Raw genomic sequence first — 17569 nt, forward strand, 5'->3', positions numbered from 1 at the left:
GATCTGGTAACTCACAGCTGTGCCCTTGGTCTCTATGGGAACCCATCTCTTCATTGAGTTATGCCAAACTCTCAACCTGATGAACAGTCGTCACGACGACGCCTCCTCCTTTCATTGTCCTTATAAGGACAGAGCCGCTCTCTGCCGCAGCAGCATTGAGCCAGGTGAAGACCGTGGCCTCCCTGCCCTCTCCAAAGACTGTGGCTTGTCATTCCCATCGACGACAGGGCCGCCAAAGCACTACCCACCCGCAAAAGACATTTCATTATTACGAGTGCGCTTAGGCACGAGTGGCCAGCACGACTCTCATTCCACCCACGCCTTATAGGCGTACAGCATGCGTGCACACAGCCCACATAGTGTACATTGCCAGCGTTGAGTGTAATGACAGCACTTGGTAGGGAAGAGAGGAGGTTTGGGGCCACATTAAGGATGCTAAGTACACCAAGTGACTCACAAGGTCAACACGTCATCTGTCAGACAGGAGACAGGAGCCATTTTTTAACTCGTGCATCCTTGACATATGATGAAGAGAGAGCCGCGGACAGAGATGTCTTTAAAAGCAGATCATTATGGTAATGACCATTCTGTTGTGTGCATGCGAACAGAGAGACAGCCCATTTTTGTTCTTTGTGCTGAGGTATGCCCTGTGCTGGAATGGATGGTATTCTTACTTGGGCTTGGTGCTCAAATGTCAAAGCACGGCTCAGAGACAATGATTTCAAACAAGGTGGAATTCGAGTATTGTACAGAGGAAATGTCTAGTAGACGTCAGAGCATTTAAAAGATTAAAAGTGTAAGATTAAAAGCTAGGCATGACCCCTAAATATAGCATCACAGTGTACTATACATTCCTCTAAGTGAGAGGGGAGAACCATAAATAGGGTTCCTCCGGTTTTAATGGAAGAGGATCCTATTAATAGCCATATGGATATGCTTATGGTTTATTAATTAAACGACCAGAGATAGATAAAAGTATGAATGGTGGTATGAGAGCTCAACAACTCCAAAGACACTGTATCAGTGAAACTACATAAAATCACACACACCCGGTCTCATCCTGTTAGTGATGATGCAGTGAACAGACTTGAAACCGAAACCCACATCAGTGGACTTGTAAGATCACCACTCGCTGTGACAGCCCTTTGCTGTGTGTTATGCAACATCTAATTTATTTTCAAAGCACCCTGGATGTGGCCTACCAAACACAATAGGAGCCATACTGGGTGGGGGGGTGCAGAGCTGCAGCGTGCCGAGTGTACATCGCTCAAACAGACATGTTTTGGGTGGAGGCTAGTGGACATGTTATGTCATTTTAATGATAAGGGCTGAGGAAACCTGTTTTTTTGTGTTGTCGGGGGAATGGTCGGGGGGTTGCTGAACCGCAACCCTGACACGCTGAACACGTTGTCTGTTTTTGCACAGACCTAGAGACAAATATAAACATGCACACAGGAAGCGATATGCCCTACTACTTCAGATATAAATACCTACAGCCTCCCACATGGTATACTCCTCCATGAGCCCTGGTCTGAGGCGGCCCTTCAGTGTGAGGGACAGCAGGGTGGCTACATTCTGCCCGTCTGCTCTGTGTGTGTAGGATGAAAAAGGATAGTTGCATATTAGTCAAGGATCCAGACTGGCATATTTTTAGACGGCTAAATTCACACAGGGAGGAACAGGTCACATTATATTCCTTCCCTTTTTTGAGAAAATGTGATATGAGGCGACATGTGACCCCGCAAAACCTTGACCCAGCCAGAGCTCAGTCCAACAAACAATTAAAGCTTCCTCTTTTCAGTTTAAAAAATGGCAAACACACACACACACACACACACACACACACACACACACACACACACACACACACACACACACACACACACACACATGCACATACACACAGGCCAGTAAAGAGACTACAGGGCATTGTCTGCAAGTTTGTGTTGCTTCCATTCCGTTGTGTTTTACAGTACATAGCATAAACATGCCGTGTACCCAAATCACAGGGTTCCGAAGCCCTCCAAGGCCACAGAGAACAGCACACATCACAGGTGCTGCAGGATTTCTAGCCCTTTTCTCCTCATACTCAAGCCAACCAATAGGAAGCTTATATTCCTTTCACTTTTATTTCACTTCCACAGACATGACACACACTTAGTCACACACACACACACACACACACACACACACACACACACACACACACACACACACACACACACACACACACACACACACACACTCCCTACACAGACAAGCCTACACACATACACACACACACACACACACACACACACACACAATCAGATTCAAAGGTTCACATGTTTTTATTGTGATCAGATCATGGCTAGTAACAGGCTATTATAGAAGCAGTGCATTTATTTGGAGGGAGAACGCATTGTGTGCATCTCCTGATTGGATGGATGCAGTGACAGCTGAGCCCACATCACTACTTCCAGCACACTTGCAATGAGAAACTCAAGGCAGCGGGACGGCAAGAATGGTCATTACTGCCCAGATGAGCTGTTTCTGTGTGTGTGTGTGTGTGTGTGTGTGCGTGTGTGTGTGTGTGTGTGTGTGTGTGTGTGTGTGTGTGTGTGTGTGTGTGTGTGCATGTGTGTGTGTGTGTGCGGGGGATGCTGACTGTCAGTGTGGATGACAGTGGGAACACTCTGCTCCTGCTTGTCAACCATACCCTCCACACAAGCTAGCCTTCTCCTCAGCGGCCATTTTTTTTTTCTTTTTTTAAATGAAAGATTAATCATATTCTGCATGGCAACACACCTTCGCACGTAAACATCCGCGGTACTTTCCACCAACTAAAGTTCCCCCCGTACTGATAAGTCGATGAAGGTTGTGAAATCTCAAGAAGGATGTTACTGGGAGCAGTCGGAGCCGCAGTCTCTCTGAAAGATGTTTATTTTAGCGGCCTTTCTGGGTGTAAATCAAGTTCGCACTTGACAAGCGGGCCAAATGGGCCAGGGTCTGACCGTGCACGTCCAAGCCTTTTGGAAGTTATGTACCGACATTCTTTTCAACAAGCAATTAGCTAGAGAGCTTCTGCTGTGACCGTGTCACCCTCAGTTGAGAGGTGGCATCTGCTCCCTCCTGGCAAGATGACAATTTTTTTTTGTTTTCAAGTTCAGAGAAGGAGTGTTGGGAATTCCAGTTCGATTCACATTCCTGCTTTGATACCTTCTGGTGGCATGAATGCAAATGATTGATGGCTTTGTTTTTTTTTTTGTTTTTTTTTTGTTTTCGACCTCCAGCGAACCAGGCTTTGTCACGCTACCTGCATGCTTCCTTGTTGCCCAGTTGATCACGCACAGTTGATGGCGGTTAGTCAGCGCAACCCGCTCCGCTGTGTTTTTACTGTAACTTATGCATTGTTAATCACCGCATCATCAATATTTCACAAACCCTTCCTGGTAGACATGTTGTGCAATTGTCCACATATCATCTGGTCCCTTATGTTGGTGAGCGGGGCGGAGTGTGTGTGTGTGGCGGGGGGGGGGGGGGGGGGGCATAGAGTTGATACATTTTGTTGGTGTATTTTGCCCCCTCTAATAGTCAAGGTACTCAGAGGGAGCGTCATGAGAGCTTATTCTTACTCTCTTTGGTGCGGAGGCAGGGCCACCTCCCCTGTGTCCTCCAGTAGAACAGACCGAGGAGATAATGATCTTACTGAAGCAGCTAAAAAGTAGCCTAATATTTGAAGATGTCCGTGATTGGGAAAAAAGAAAAGTTATTAGAGATCTTTGAAAGAGTACAGCCCTCGGGGAACGTCCTCTGTAATTGCATTTTTAACTGCTGGGCTTTTCTGCCAAGTCAAGGTCACGCTTCAGAGGGAAAGCAAGGTCATGTCGTGTTCTCTTTTTTAATCGCACCACTCTGCAAGATTGCCCGTTTCACTGGCCTCCATCCTAAGGAAGGTCCATGTTACTGTGTGAGCGCAGCGCTCACTGACCCCCCCATTGCTCTTGTGTGCAGACAGAGACGCAGCAGCAGCATCCCTGCAGAGATGGGCAGATGGGTCAGGGCCACAGGAGAGCAGGGCGGGTGGGGAGGTGCATTATGGGTAGTTGAGTGCAATGGGGCGATGTGTGGCTCTCGCCTCATTAACACACCGTAATTCACTGTTCCCACGAGTGCCAAGGGGAGAGTGAAGAAGCAGCGGTGGCTGCCTTGGTAACGTGCCCCCTACACCTGGCAGGTGTGCCCCCGACCCCCCTGGTTGATGTGCCCCCGACCCCCCTGGTTGGCACAACCATCTGCTCACGCTGACTAATCCCCCCGCTGTCAAAGTCGATCTTCTATCGATTGGTCACAGCTCGGAACATGAGCAGTCTGCACACACCTGGTCAGGGCGAATCGGGCTGGTACTCGTAGTGTGTGTGTGTGTGTGTGTGTGTGTGTGTGTGTGTGTGTGTGTGTGATGCCAGCACAATCCAGAAGAGGGTACCGAACATGTGTCTTGGTGTCAAGGTGTGTCAGGCGGTTCTATTTATGGCTGGGATATATGTGCTCAAGCCCTAATTGATCTGAAAGCCGCCAGTATAAACAGTGGGCATGTTTGGGTTTCGGTCGGGGCTGCCGGCGAGTCTGTGGGATGTCAGCGGGAACCTCTGGCAGTAACCCGGTGAAGAGTCAGAAGTCAGGCCGCAACCCTAAACAGAGAGACAGGTCATCGCAAAAACATTTACTTTATAGCAGGGCGTGTTGGCCGTACCTCAGCACAAAGCCGTTTAATAACTAATAAGTGTGTGTGTGTGTGTGAATGTGCACGTGTGAGTGTGGGTGTGTGTACTTCATCAGAAATGCTGGGCGTGATTGGCTTGCTCAATATCAGTGGAATTTCGTGTGCGATGGGAAATTTATCAGGTCAAACCTGTCTCTCATTTTGGCTTTACTTCAAAAAGGCAGTGATTGTTATAAACCATCTCCGCAAAACTGCTGCCAAATGAAGATTATTTACATATCAGAGATGAGAATCATAAAGGTTGGTGTCCCCGGGCACTTCGGAAATGATACAAAATGCAGTGTGAAGTTATTGTAGTAGAGACAGGCCCCATTTGTTAGAATCTGCTGAGAAACACTGATGCTAATTTCCCCGTGGACTGGAAGTGAGCCCTCTTCCTCTTCCTCGTAAATTTCACTCCAGCTGCCCCTCAGCAATCTCGCCCGCACCAAAATGGGAAGTTATTAAAGATCCAAACGCTGGCTATCAGTCGCTGGCAGGACAGGCAGCAATATTTCATGCTGGCTGCATGTGCAGTGGCCAGACACACACACACACACACACACACACACACACACACACACACACACACACACACACACACACACACACACACTATAACCCAGTAGGGCTCTGTGCAAAGCTGTGGCTCACTGCTCTGAGAAAACAGAGCTTGTTGATACCCTCTCTGGAGCAACCCCCAGAAGAGGGTTGTTTTGCCTGTAATTCCTGGTAATCAAATCACACCTCCGGCCGCAGCCATTCTCTTAAACCATATCAAAGGGTGGCCCGGGGTCCACTGGTGGTCCGCATGCTATTGCAAGTGGTCCGCGGGCAGATGTGGTAAAATATAGATGAGTTGTTTGCAATATTGAACAAACAAACTATGTAAATCCAAACACTGCCTATGTAAGCTACGCCAGTTTAAATCATGTCATCTGACACAAAAAGCAAGGTGCAAAGACAATAAGCAAGGTTGTTCAGTGAGTATGCCTATTGTGTGATTTTATTGGTTAAGTGGTCGATATACACTGTCTTAAACAGATGACCTGATGTTTTCCCAACAGCTTGCATCTGTGATACTGCAAACAAGATGGTGTGCTATGTAACCTCCACCCTACCCCCTCTCTCTTTGCATTGAAGTGTGTGTGTGTGTGTGTGTGTGTGTGTGTGTGTGTGTGTGTGTGTGTGTGTGTGTGTGTGTGTGTGTGTGTGTGTGTGTGTGTGTGTGTCTGTCTGTGTATGCAGCTCACGCCTCCAAAGACTCCTCAAGAGCGATAAGCTGCAAATCCCATTGTCCAACAGTAATTCCCTCAAGCGAAATCGCCCCATGCTAAAAACTATTATACAGACTCTCCACTCCGTCCTTAATTGGCCAATGCGGTCGGCATGAAGGTGATCCAACACTTAGTGCTTGAGGTAGTCCGCACAGGAAGCCCATAGCACACGATCGCAGCACGATAAAGGTTTTGGGTGAACACACATCAGATAAAATGGTGTTATAATCACATCAGGCCTATCACCCTCAGTGACAAACTGAGTGGCTAGACATAAGTGACTTGACCACAATCCACTAGTGTCTAGAGGAAGTAAATGTGTAATGAGTTAGCTATTAGTTTGAAGGGCTTTCCTGACTCCCACATGGTACCACTGTATCTGATTCTTCATACTCTACAAGTATGTTACTGCTGCAGTTTACTGCGAGGAAATGATTAAGGACGTAGGCTCAGAGCCATTTCTCTTGGTCATAATAATAAAACCTTCTCTCTAGTTATCATTGATTTACTGCCAGACTTCCACACGTACAAATGTGATGATGTCACTTGGGGATTGCTCATGCCTTGCATCTCAACCTAGCTACTCAAGGTTAATGAGCAGAATTTAGGGTGTGTGAGCTTGTGTGTGTGTGTGTGTGTGTGTGTGTGTGTGTCTGTATGTGTACAGTGCTGTGAGGGTACAGTATATCACATGGCGGTCAGTTTAGTGCAGATTGAAATCTTCTCTGAAGTCCTATATGAAACTGCAATAAGTGGTCAAAAGGAGCCGTCATTTCATCTCTCCTCTCTCCTCTGTCCTCTCCTTACAGTGTTCATCTGCAGCTTCATGTTTGCCGCCCCTGTCTTCGGTTACCTGGGTGACCGCTTCAACCGGAAGGTCATCCTCAGCTGTGGCATCTTCTTCTGGTCAATCGTGACCTTGTCCAGCTCCTTCATCACCAACAAAGACGTAGGTGACATTCACCCTCTCTTCCCTCCTCCTTTCCCCTTCTCCTTTCACCTCCTCCTTTCCAACCTAGAGCCCCACATCACTCTCCCCTCCTGACCACAACACAAGCCAGCTCATCCATACTTACGGCTTCCTGTAAACCCCCCTTCCACTAAACGCTGGTTTTCCAGAGTAGGGATTTGAACTTCCAGCACTCACCTCTATTTTCAGTTACAATATTTCACTCGATATGTAATTACTGTGGGATTTATATCCTCGTCGTTTGTGAAACTAGCTGAAAGGGTGGGGAGCCGTTTATCTACATATTTAGCGTCGCGCCGTCTCACTTTCGCTCTAAATCAGTCCGTGAGTCCCCCCGTTGTCTGGTGAGGACGCGTTCTCCTGTGGCGGGAGTGGCCAGGGACCTGTGTGTGTGGCCGCAGTGTGGTGCGGTGCGGTGCGGTGCGGTGTGGTTGAGGATGCAGCTCGCTGGCGCGTGCAGTCTGAAGGTCTGCAGTCCCCCTCCCCTCCCCTGCAGATGTAACGGCAGGCGTGGGCTGCTTTGCATAGGGCGCACTCAGATGGAGGAGACTTCATTACGGCTCTGTTGCTCCCTGTCAGAGGCCCTGTGTATCTTCGCTCTCGTTTTGGCTGAAACGCTTCACCCCAACGGCCCCCGCAGTAGAAAAGAAAATGGGTGTCTGTCCCGGTACAGTCCTCTTTCAGTCAGCTATTTGTAAGAATCAGGGGGAGAAATTATTGGGCTCTTAAGTAAAAACAGGAATATAATCAAGTAAAAACGATAACATCTTATTGAATAAAAACAGTAATATAATAACTAAGAACATACCCTAGATATATTCTCAAAGGGTCATGATATACATGTGTACTGTATGTGCATGAATTTCATTGGAATATGTCCATCAGAGATAGAGAGGAGAAGCTGCATTCTCTGCCAGCTCTGGAAGATGACACGTGAGGTGCACAGGGGTGCAGGCTAGCAGAACTGGCCTGTCCGTCACATGATCCTCCAAACACCACTAAGATGCGCCCTGGAACTCCTGCCCCACACATAATTACCCTCTAAATGCCAGAGTGAGTCACTAATGACACGAGGACTAGGGTGGTGCCGGGGGGCTGCCCACACAAGCTAGCCAATGCAGACATTCGATTTCCTTCTAATTGATTCCCATTGTCTTGAATGTCAACGAGAGAAGCCTCTGGTAATGTGCAGTGTGGTGCAGTGTAGAGTGGAGTGGAGTGGAGTGGTGTGGAGTGCTGTGCTGTGCTGTGCTGTGCTCCAGTGGTCCAGATGCTCTTTTGGGTGGCTTGCATGGCGAGGAGCTGTGATGTGCGTTGTTGTTGTGTCTCTTGGGAGGCCCCCTGGGAGAGAGCTGGAGTCGGACTGCTAATTAAAAGGCCACATTAATGCTGAGATGACAGCAGCAAAGTGACACGCTGAGCACTGCTGCGCTCGCTGTTGCCGCCACTGCTGTCTGCCGTCGCCAGGGATTGGTTGCCGTGCGGTGCGGTGCGGCGCTGCGGCACGCGGTGGCTCCGAGGGGAGGAAGATGGCCGCCTCCCGTGTGGAGTGGACGCTGCTAATCCTCCTGAGGCTGTACTGCTGCTGACTGGACTCCACACTGATGGAGGAGGAAAGGAGGAGGGGGCGCCAGTCTGCATTTTTTGGACGGGCATTCTTGACATGTGCCCAATCGCTCTCACACTCACACACATGCAGGCAGGCAGGCAGGCACACACACACACACACACACACACACACACACACACACACACACACACACACACACACACACACACACACACACACACACACATACACACACACACACACACAGACAGACGCTCCTACACATACTTGGTGAAATTACGCAACTGCTACAGATTCATACCCTGGCAACAAGAACTACAAACAAAAAGAAGAAACATCAAAACCGATGATAAGTCATGGCACATGGTTTCCAGGGGTAAAATCATAAAACATCTAACACCACAACTGTCTAGTCTTTGTAACGCAGAACCCTAAATTAAGTAATGTTTTTCTAAACCTTATAACCACTCTGTTGCCCAAGATGTTGCTCAGATGTCATGGAATTGCAGCTACACTAAAATAACATCAGGGCCTTATTGCAGTTATCTTCCACCCACGCTATCATTTTGACTCAGATTAGGGAATATTTAGGCAGAGATTACTAATTATAGTTTGTCTGGTGTACACATGTGAATAGGTACATCATATATTTAGCATTTATAAAGATATGCATGTTGTTTTTGTAGAGCAGAATTGCAGGGAATTCATGTTTTGTCCTCTTTTATACTCTGTGTGACAATTAACGTCCTATTGCTGTCTTTGTGAGTGTTTTGGGGGGTTCACTTAGGAACAAATTAGTGTGCAATTAAGTCAGAATAGTCTGGTGTGAAATAGTCTTTTTTCCATATTTTGCATAATCCCATTTCTTGCTTTGAGAAACAAGCAAGAGGAGGATGTCTCGGGGTGCTTGGCGCTGGTGCGTTGTGAAAAAGAATATGCACATATTTTAGCCGATCACATTTCCATCCTCATCTTTATTTATTCAATCCTGAGAGACAGACAGAGAGAGAGAGAGAGAGAGAGAGAGAGAGAGAGAGAGAGAGAGAGAGAGAGAGAAAAAGATGCAGCTGGCTTTCATTCATAACCCATCTCCAGAAATGTGACCGGGTGAAAACACACAGGCAGATGTGTCTGTGGCTGCTATTGTTTTTTTGTTTTTGTTTTGTTGTTTACGCCTCGCCAAAATCCAAATAGAGACTTGCGGTTCAGCGGCCATGCGCATAAAAACACACAGTGGAGATGAAAAGCCACACTAACGCCCAGCACAGAGCCCCACTAAATGATGCCTATAAGATAAACTGAGTCCCTGCTATAACTCATTGAAAACAACACCGTGAAGTGCAGCAACAAATCAAAAGGGCTAATTGCAGGGTGCATCTTTTCTTTTCTTTTGGTGAGAGAGACGTTTGACGCTGACGCATGAGGTCATTGTGGAGGGGAGCTGGCATGGCGTGGATTATGGGTTATGGGCTGCTGCGGATCACACGTGTGGCGCCTGCAGTCGTCTTTCATGCACACGTGTTTTCACTGCGTCACACTGAATTTAAGTTCCAGGGCTCCCTCTCCCCAACAGCTGCTGTGACAACCCCCCCCCCCTCACACACACACACCTTACACACACACACACACACATTGTCTTAGCTCACACACCTGAAGGGGGTTTGGACAGAGCATGAAACACAGAGGGCTACATATGGGGTCATGACACCCCCCTGCTTCTGTCACTTTGAACAGCAATTAATCCCACTGCTCTTGATGGGAGACTCCAGTAGGCCCCTTCCTCCCTTCCTCACACACACACACACACACACACACACACTAGCCACACGCAACACCTCTGCAGGCTGCAGGCCCTGGGGCAGAGTGAAGACAGGCGAGAGAGTGCAGATATCTTCTGTCATACAGTATTACTGCAGGACTGGGTGTGTGTGTGTGGGGGTGGGAGGAAAATATATAATCTGCATAGGATTCCCTGTTCAGCTTTGTGTGGATTCCTGTCACATACTGCACAGCGCATCCCAGTGGGAATTACATAACAGGCAACAATAGCAGCACTTCTTTTTTCCTCCCTCTCTCCCTCTCTCTCTCTCGCTCTCTCTCTTCCTGGCTGATGGCTTGTCTTGCTGAGCTGAGCGCTGTAAGGTGGAGGGAACTGGGGGAAAAGAGATGGAATCATGGACATCCGTTAATAGGATGCGGCTGTACACCACACACACCAACGCAGAATTCTCCCTCTCTCCCTCCCTCCCTCCCTCCCTCACTCTCGATCAGGGCTTCATATTATCTCATTCATATCAGCCTCAGACCTCCCTCCACTCTCAGAGCCCACGGCTAGCGCTAGATGTCCCTCAGGGGCCTTCACTGTGGTCTCTTTATGAGTCGGCTATCTGCATTAAGTTTGAGCACTCTGTGTGCTGGATGCTGTTGCGTATCGGAGAGCAGAGCTGATGGATTTATTTAATGAATTCACTACAGACATCCTGGATGCCACTAGTGGATTGCTACAAGAGAGGGAAAGAGAGTAAGAGAGAGAGGGAGGGGGGGGGGTTGTTGGGGTTGGTGAGGAAGAGTAGATATTAGAGGATATAAAAAAGAAGGCTTCTGAGTGTGTGTGAAGATTTCCATATTTAGCTGGATGACCCATATTTTAGATCCGCTCTTTTAAAAAGTTGAGACTACACATTGAGTCACACATTTTTAATGAAGGCTTCTCATGGATGGCTATTTATATGAATAGCTTCTGTTCAGGCTCTCTTGTCTTCAGGACAAGACAGGGAGGCGCCTGTGCTTGCTTACTTCCCCATAGCAATAAAAAACAATGAGTGTGGGAGTGGGTGTGGGTCTGGGCATTTGAGGTGGGGACAAAGATCCTTGCCCACATGTGTCGCCTTGTGTTCAGGAGAAATACGATTTATTTTCAGTAATAACACAATGCCCAGGCTAATTTAAGGTCATAATTGTCATGACTCATATCCTGGGTTGATGTTCCACATATTATTGCTGAATGGTTTGAAGGGGCTCATATGTTTAGAAATGGCGCATCCTTATGATGCAATCAGTAAGGGACAGACCCTAGAGGAGCTGTAGGAAATGTGAAATGAAAAAGAGTTTCAATTAGCACTGGGCATTCTAATGACCAGAATGTCATTACTCATAATCCATATCCAGATGCTGTGAACTTGGCTGAATGCAGTAAGGAGTGTGATAACGAGTGTGATAATTGATTGCGTTGTCTCTGGTTGCAGCATTACTGGCTGTTTGTGCTGAGTCGGGGCCTGGTTGGGATCGGCGAGTCCAGCTACTCATCCATCTCCCCCACCATCATCGGCGACCTCTTCACCAACAACAGCCGGACCATGATGCTGTCCGTCTTCTACCTAGCCATACCGCTGGGGAGGTAAGTGGCCCAGTCCCATTCAGTCCACCACCACGCACGCACGCACGCACAAACACACAGAGGCAGGCTTGGAAGGCAGGTTTGGAAGGGTCCTAGAGCCAGTGGGGAATACATGACATTTTCCCTATTTAGCAGAGCGCCAGCACAAAATGTGACAGGCTTTGCTCTGAATGTCTGGTGACACGGCAAACCCACAGACATCTCCTGGTCCCAGTCCAGTTTTGTTGAGGGGAAAATGTGGGGATCAGCCCTTTAGAACAGATAACTTTATTTCAGGTTCTGAACAGAGGATAAGAAATATCTTAATCTCATCTTTAATATTCATGCATTCATTCACACCTCATGATGAGATTCATTACCGTGAGTTTAATTGCATATCCTCAGTAGCAAAGGTATTCAGCAAGATGGTGATTAGATTGGTACAAATGTGAATATTTTTGGAATAGTAAGAATATCTGCTCTGCAGGAAATGAGTGAGTGAGTGTGTGTGTGTGTGTGTGAGAGAGAGAGAGAGAGAGAGAGAGAGAGAGAAAGAGAAAGAGGGAGAGAGAGAAAGAGAAAGAGGGAGAGAAAATGCATTTTAGGGGAGAATTATCTGCTGCCAGCATCTGCTGGAGGGAAAGGTCAGGCGCTGGGGCTGGCTGTGTGTGTCCTTTTGTGTTGTGTCTGAGGTGGCAGCTAAAGCAAAGAGCTTAGAAGGTCTGTGTGGAATAAAGGGCAAGCTTATGAAATGGCCGACGCTGAAAAGTTCTCAGAGAGAGGAGACAGAAAAGGAAAGAAAGAAAGGGAGAAAGAAAGGGGGAGAGAGAGAGCTTGAATTTGTCATTTGTCTATTCTGATTGTCAGCTTTAGATGACTTCCTTCCTTCATTCTCTTATTGTAAATGAGGGTTTGCTGTGTGAGCGTGAGCGACTCGACTTATTGTTACTTACGGTGAAACATTCCCAAAAGTCGTCCGTGCCTGAGCCTGTGTGTTCGCATGTTTACCTCAGACGGCTCACCCACAGGGCCTCCCGCCATTTAAAGTATTGAAAGACACAATGCGCTTCATGACTTTGCGGCCCTCACGATTCCAATTGAAAGTGGGCCCCCTGCAGATAATGCACAATAAAGCCCCTTTAATGACAACCTCAGCAGCTCCTCTTCACCACACACTGCACAGAGTCAGATAGAAGAAACACATCACACACCGTGTGTAGAAGTCCTCATGTGGGACCGACTCCCCTGCAGGATGCTCTGAATCAATCCAGTCTGAAATGGATTTTCTCTTCTGTGCTAGCAAATGCAAGGGACACACAGAAAGAATCCTAATGTACTCTGACTTAATAATTACGGCATTAATCTTACATTTTGCCTGGAGCAAGAAGTACAGTCATTACTGTTAAAGTCTGTATCTTTCTTCAGGCAGAGCTGAAATCATGAATGTAATAAATATTATAGTATAAGATCCCCAATAACAACACTCTGTGGTGTACACACTTAGGGAAACGAATCCCATACATGTATGAAATGTAATGAATAGTCCTAGACTACAAGAGAACTTCACTGAAACAAACCCATGTACAGGAAACTGACATTGGAAGATTTTTCTAGAAGTTTATGGTCAGGCACGCCTGTGCTTGGGTCTAATAGTATTGATGGCAGATTGAGTGGAGTCAGGGGGAGTGGACAGGAAAGGCGCCCATTTGTGGTATGTCGAGTCGAGAGGGCTCGCAGTCCGGCCCGGCAAACGCGATACTCTACGGCAACCCCGAAACAATGAGAGGTGACAGACTGGGGCTGCAGAAAGGAGCCGCCAAACATCCTCTGCAGAGTCCAGGCCTCTGTGTTGTTTGTCTTCGTTGGGCTTGTTGTGGCTGTTTCCAGGAAGTGACCTCAGGCGCAAGATCGGGGTGAAAGGGAAACGGTATCCCCCATGCCCTGGACCAAAGAGGGACAGCCTGCCAAGCAAAAAAACACTTTCTCCTTTAAGTTCCTCACACTACCGCAGGGGGTTTCATGACCACTGTATTGTAGTAGTCCTTGGTGTAGACATTTTGATCAGTTGTTTTAGAATAGAAGATTATAATTTGGGTCCTAATATCGACGTAACATAATGTTTATTGAATGATATCAGCAGGGTCAGTTACTGGAAATGGACTGACCACTGACAATGATGTTACAGTATCCTGACAGTGCGCTTTAGAGTTTCAAGGAAATGCCACAAGCTGAACCATTGTGAACGGTGTTTCTTTTTTAGGAGATTAATCAGTTTATTTCAGCAGTGCATGCTGCTTCCTCTGCTGAATCCAATATGTGTGTGTTTGTGTGTGTCTGTGTGTGTGTGTGTGTGTGTGTGTGTGTGTGTGTGTGACATGGCAGATTTGCATGAAGTGATGCATTGGGGAAAACACACACACACACACACACACACACACACACACACACACACACACACACACACACACACACACACACGCGCAGACAAATCCATTGTACTCAAGGTCACTGTGGCTCAGCCTTCCATTTACAGTATGGTGTGTGTGTATGTAGGGGGCGTAATTAATGGTAAACAATGGCCCATACCTGCGTCCGCTGTCTGTGTATGTCTGGGAACACAGGAAGTGTGTCTGAGGGAGGAATGTCGGGAGGTGCTGAACACCGAACACCTCCGTACGCTCTGAAGAAATGGAAATGAGCAAACCTCATGTGCGCTCTCTCCGCTACACAAACACCAGTGTCTCCTCTGGGGCACATTTCATATGCACAACCCAAGAGACACGTCTTGTGGGAAGAATCATGGGGAAGTGCCAAATGAAGAAGAAGACCTCAAATCAAGCCATAATTTTCCTTTACCACACGTTTTTGATAAGCCATCTAAATCCTGCATGTTTTCTGAAAGCGTCAGTCTTATCTTATTCAAACAGCACTTCAGAGCACAATGCAATCTAATCTCAGATCTTGTTTTGCTAAAAACTGTGTGATCAGATAATCAAGACCAAAAACAGCAAAGACTACTATCAAAGGTAACATCTTATTGCAATTAGGCCATCCAAGCTTGAAGGACTTGTCCCTTTAAAATGGTGTTGCTTTGTATTCAGTCTTTGCTGATGATTACAGTAGAAGACTTTATTTATTTACCTAATCCTTTTTACCTGTCATTAGCAAAGATACTACAGGGAGAATGGCTTAAAATGGCCAAAAACAATGGCTTCACAATGCCACAGCCCATAATAGGCCCATAATACTTCCGTTTCAGTTAATGGTCCAGTGATGTAATCTTTTAAAGCTCCTGAAACTACTTTAGCAAGGAGTGTTGCTGAAACATTCCTCAGGTGATAAAGCCAAGGGACAGACCCAACAGGACATCACTGATGGGATTGCATCAGACATCCATCACAGTGACACACGTACAGTGTTCAGACTCCTACTGTGAGATCGTTGGGAGTAAATAGCACATTAGGACCCAAACCTGACTCAGACAGACATGGTGATATGGGCACTCTCGTGAGACGTGTTGTGCGTGTCCTGGGCAAAACAGAGTAATTAAAGGTTCTTATCAGGTGACAAACAGGCAAACAGGCTGAGAGGGACTTTCAGTCTGAGGTAGACAAAGAGTGACTCACAAATTCCTCTCATACCTGGTCGAGCGGAGAATTTCCACCTTCGAAGTATGTGTCACTTTACACACACACACTCGCATACTCTCACACACACATAAAACAGGCGCGCCGCGGTGGTCTAAACAAACACGTCCCCAAATAACCTGAGACACAAACCACTGTGCGAATAAAGCTGTCTCTGCCTCTCTTCTGCTGAGGTGTGTTAGCTGGTAATGCCCCTGCCATAAAATCAAAAGCCTTCCCTAGTCAGAGCGGGAGTGCAGTGTTGGCATGGCATGTGTCCTCGACTCACACACACCCCCCTCCTCCCACCCCCGCCACCCCGAGGAAGAAAAACCGCTGAGACACTGCCGTTATCTGGGGCTGCTTGACCCCCTTATGCAAGCCTCTCTGTGGTTGGTGCAATCCAGTGCAAGGGCAGAGACGGTCCCATCTGCTTTCGCAAGGCATACAGACACACACACACACACACACACACACACACACACACACACACACACATTAGGACACAGCCGTGCCCGTGAGAGCATGAATTTTTCACCTGCCATCACTTGGCTTTTAGGAGGGCACTCGGGTTCGGCGGCGGCACTTGGAAAAATGGACAGATGTAACAAAAGAAGAGAAGAAAGGACAGGGAGACAATAGGGAAAAAGAGACAGGCGTGTGGGAGGGTTTGGAGTTAGAGATGTTTGTTTGTGTTGCACTTTGTTTGTTTATGTATGGTCGCCGTGTTAACCACCTCAGTTTCCCTTTTGTTTCCTCTCTGCAGCGGTCTGGGCTACATTCTGGGCTCCACTGCCAAAGAGGCCGCAGGAGACTGGCACTGGGCACTCAGGGTAAGGACACTCACTCACCTCAGTGGACGCTCTGTCCAATGTAAACCACAACATGTTTACAGCAGAGGAAACACACAGCACTCTTTCCATCACAGACACAATACAATACAATATACAATACAGTTGTGGCCAAAAGACTGTAGAGTTCACCTCAATTCACTCATAGCCTTCCAATGAAGACAGCAATAGAGCAGCTTAACAGTCTTTCATGTTTATCAGAATACATGTCCACACATGTCCTCAGATAGATGTACAGACATTTGGATTAATGTGGGTAGGAGAGTGGAGTACTAAAGAGAAAGGTGAGCTCTGGATATCATTACAGTTCACCACCAAAATGTGAACAAGTTGTTCCCATCCCAAAGTGCAGGATCTTAAGTCTTATTTGCCCCTGTGAGTCCACACACACACACAAACGGCAGCATCAAAACATCCTGCCAAAAAGCCCAGAACATTTAGGGACTCGGTGAAAGATGGACCACAAGCATAATCCACACCACTGTGAGCTGACAAGTCCGGAATCTGGCCTTACAACCAGGGGTTACACACACATGCACATGTATACACACAGGGGTTATACACACATACACACACAAACAAACACACACACACACACACACACACACACACACACACACGCTCGCTCTCACGACACACAAACACACCGCAGCAGAGACACAGAGTCCTGTATGCTCATGAATGCTTCATTTCTGTCCATCCGTCTCAAAATAACACCCAGCGCACCACTTGGAAATAGCCCTGGTACAACCACATCGGACAGGTGAAACCCAGAATACCACGTCGGTTACGGAAAGGGCCGCCGAATGTTTACTTGCACTATGCGAGGGCCCCTCCGAGTGGGTGTCCTCTCGGACGCGCCGGACAGTGGCGCTACACTGAAACGCATTAATATGGCATTACCCGAGTGGCCCTGGGATCGCTTTCACAGATGGTATATCGAATCTCCGCTCTTAACGAAATAACGCGCTCAGGGAGCCACCTCTGACCCGCAGATGGTCTTTCAGTGCTGTCTTTGTGCGGCGGAGTGTGGCGGGCACTTACTACCTCCTCGGCACAAAGACATACTTGTTCCATAAAAAAAAGTGTCCCCCCCTCTCTCTCCCCGGTCCTGCTATTTGTCATCGGACCACTCCAGCAAAAGGGAGAAAAAAAACG

The 17569-nt window shown here is 47.5% G+C and overlaps 1 protein-coding gene across 4 annotated transcripts in view; it reads left to right on the forward strand.

Moving 5' to 3' along the window:
* spns2 (SPNS lysolipid transporter 2, sphingosine-1-phosphate) overlaps positions 1 to 17569 on the forward strand; it is a 75025-nt gene that overhangs the window by 36906 nt on the left and 20550 nt on the right. For all 4 annotated transcript variants that reach the window (XM_076275214.1, XM_076275216.1, XM_076275215.1 and 1 more), the window contains exons 3-5: positions 6828 to 6967; positions 11804 to 11955; positions 16327 to 16393. In XM_076275214.1, the coding sequence (XP_076131329.1) occupies positions 6828 to 6967; positions 11804 to 11955; positions 16327 to 16393 (359 nt within the window). The remainder of the gene's footprint in view (positions 1 to 6827; positions 6968 to 11803; positions 11956 to 16326; positions 16394 to 17569) is intronic.

Source organism: Alosa pseudoharengus, unplaced genomic scaffold (genome assembly GCF_046254945.1).
Source record: "Alosa pseudoharengus isolate Yale_2024_CS ecotype anadromous, Long Island Sound unplaced genomic scaffold, YU_APseudo_1.1 YU_APseudo_1.1_scf_8, whole genome shotgun sequence".
NCBI lineage: Eukaryota > Metazoa > Chordata > Actinopteri > Clupeiformes > Clupeidae > Alosa > Alosa pseudoharengus.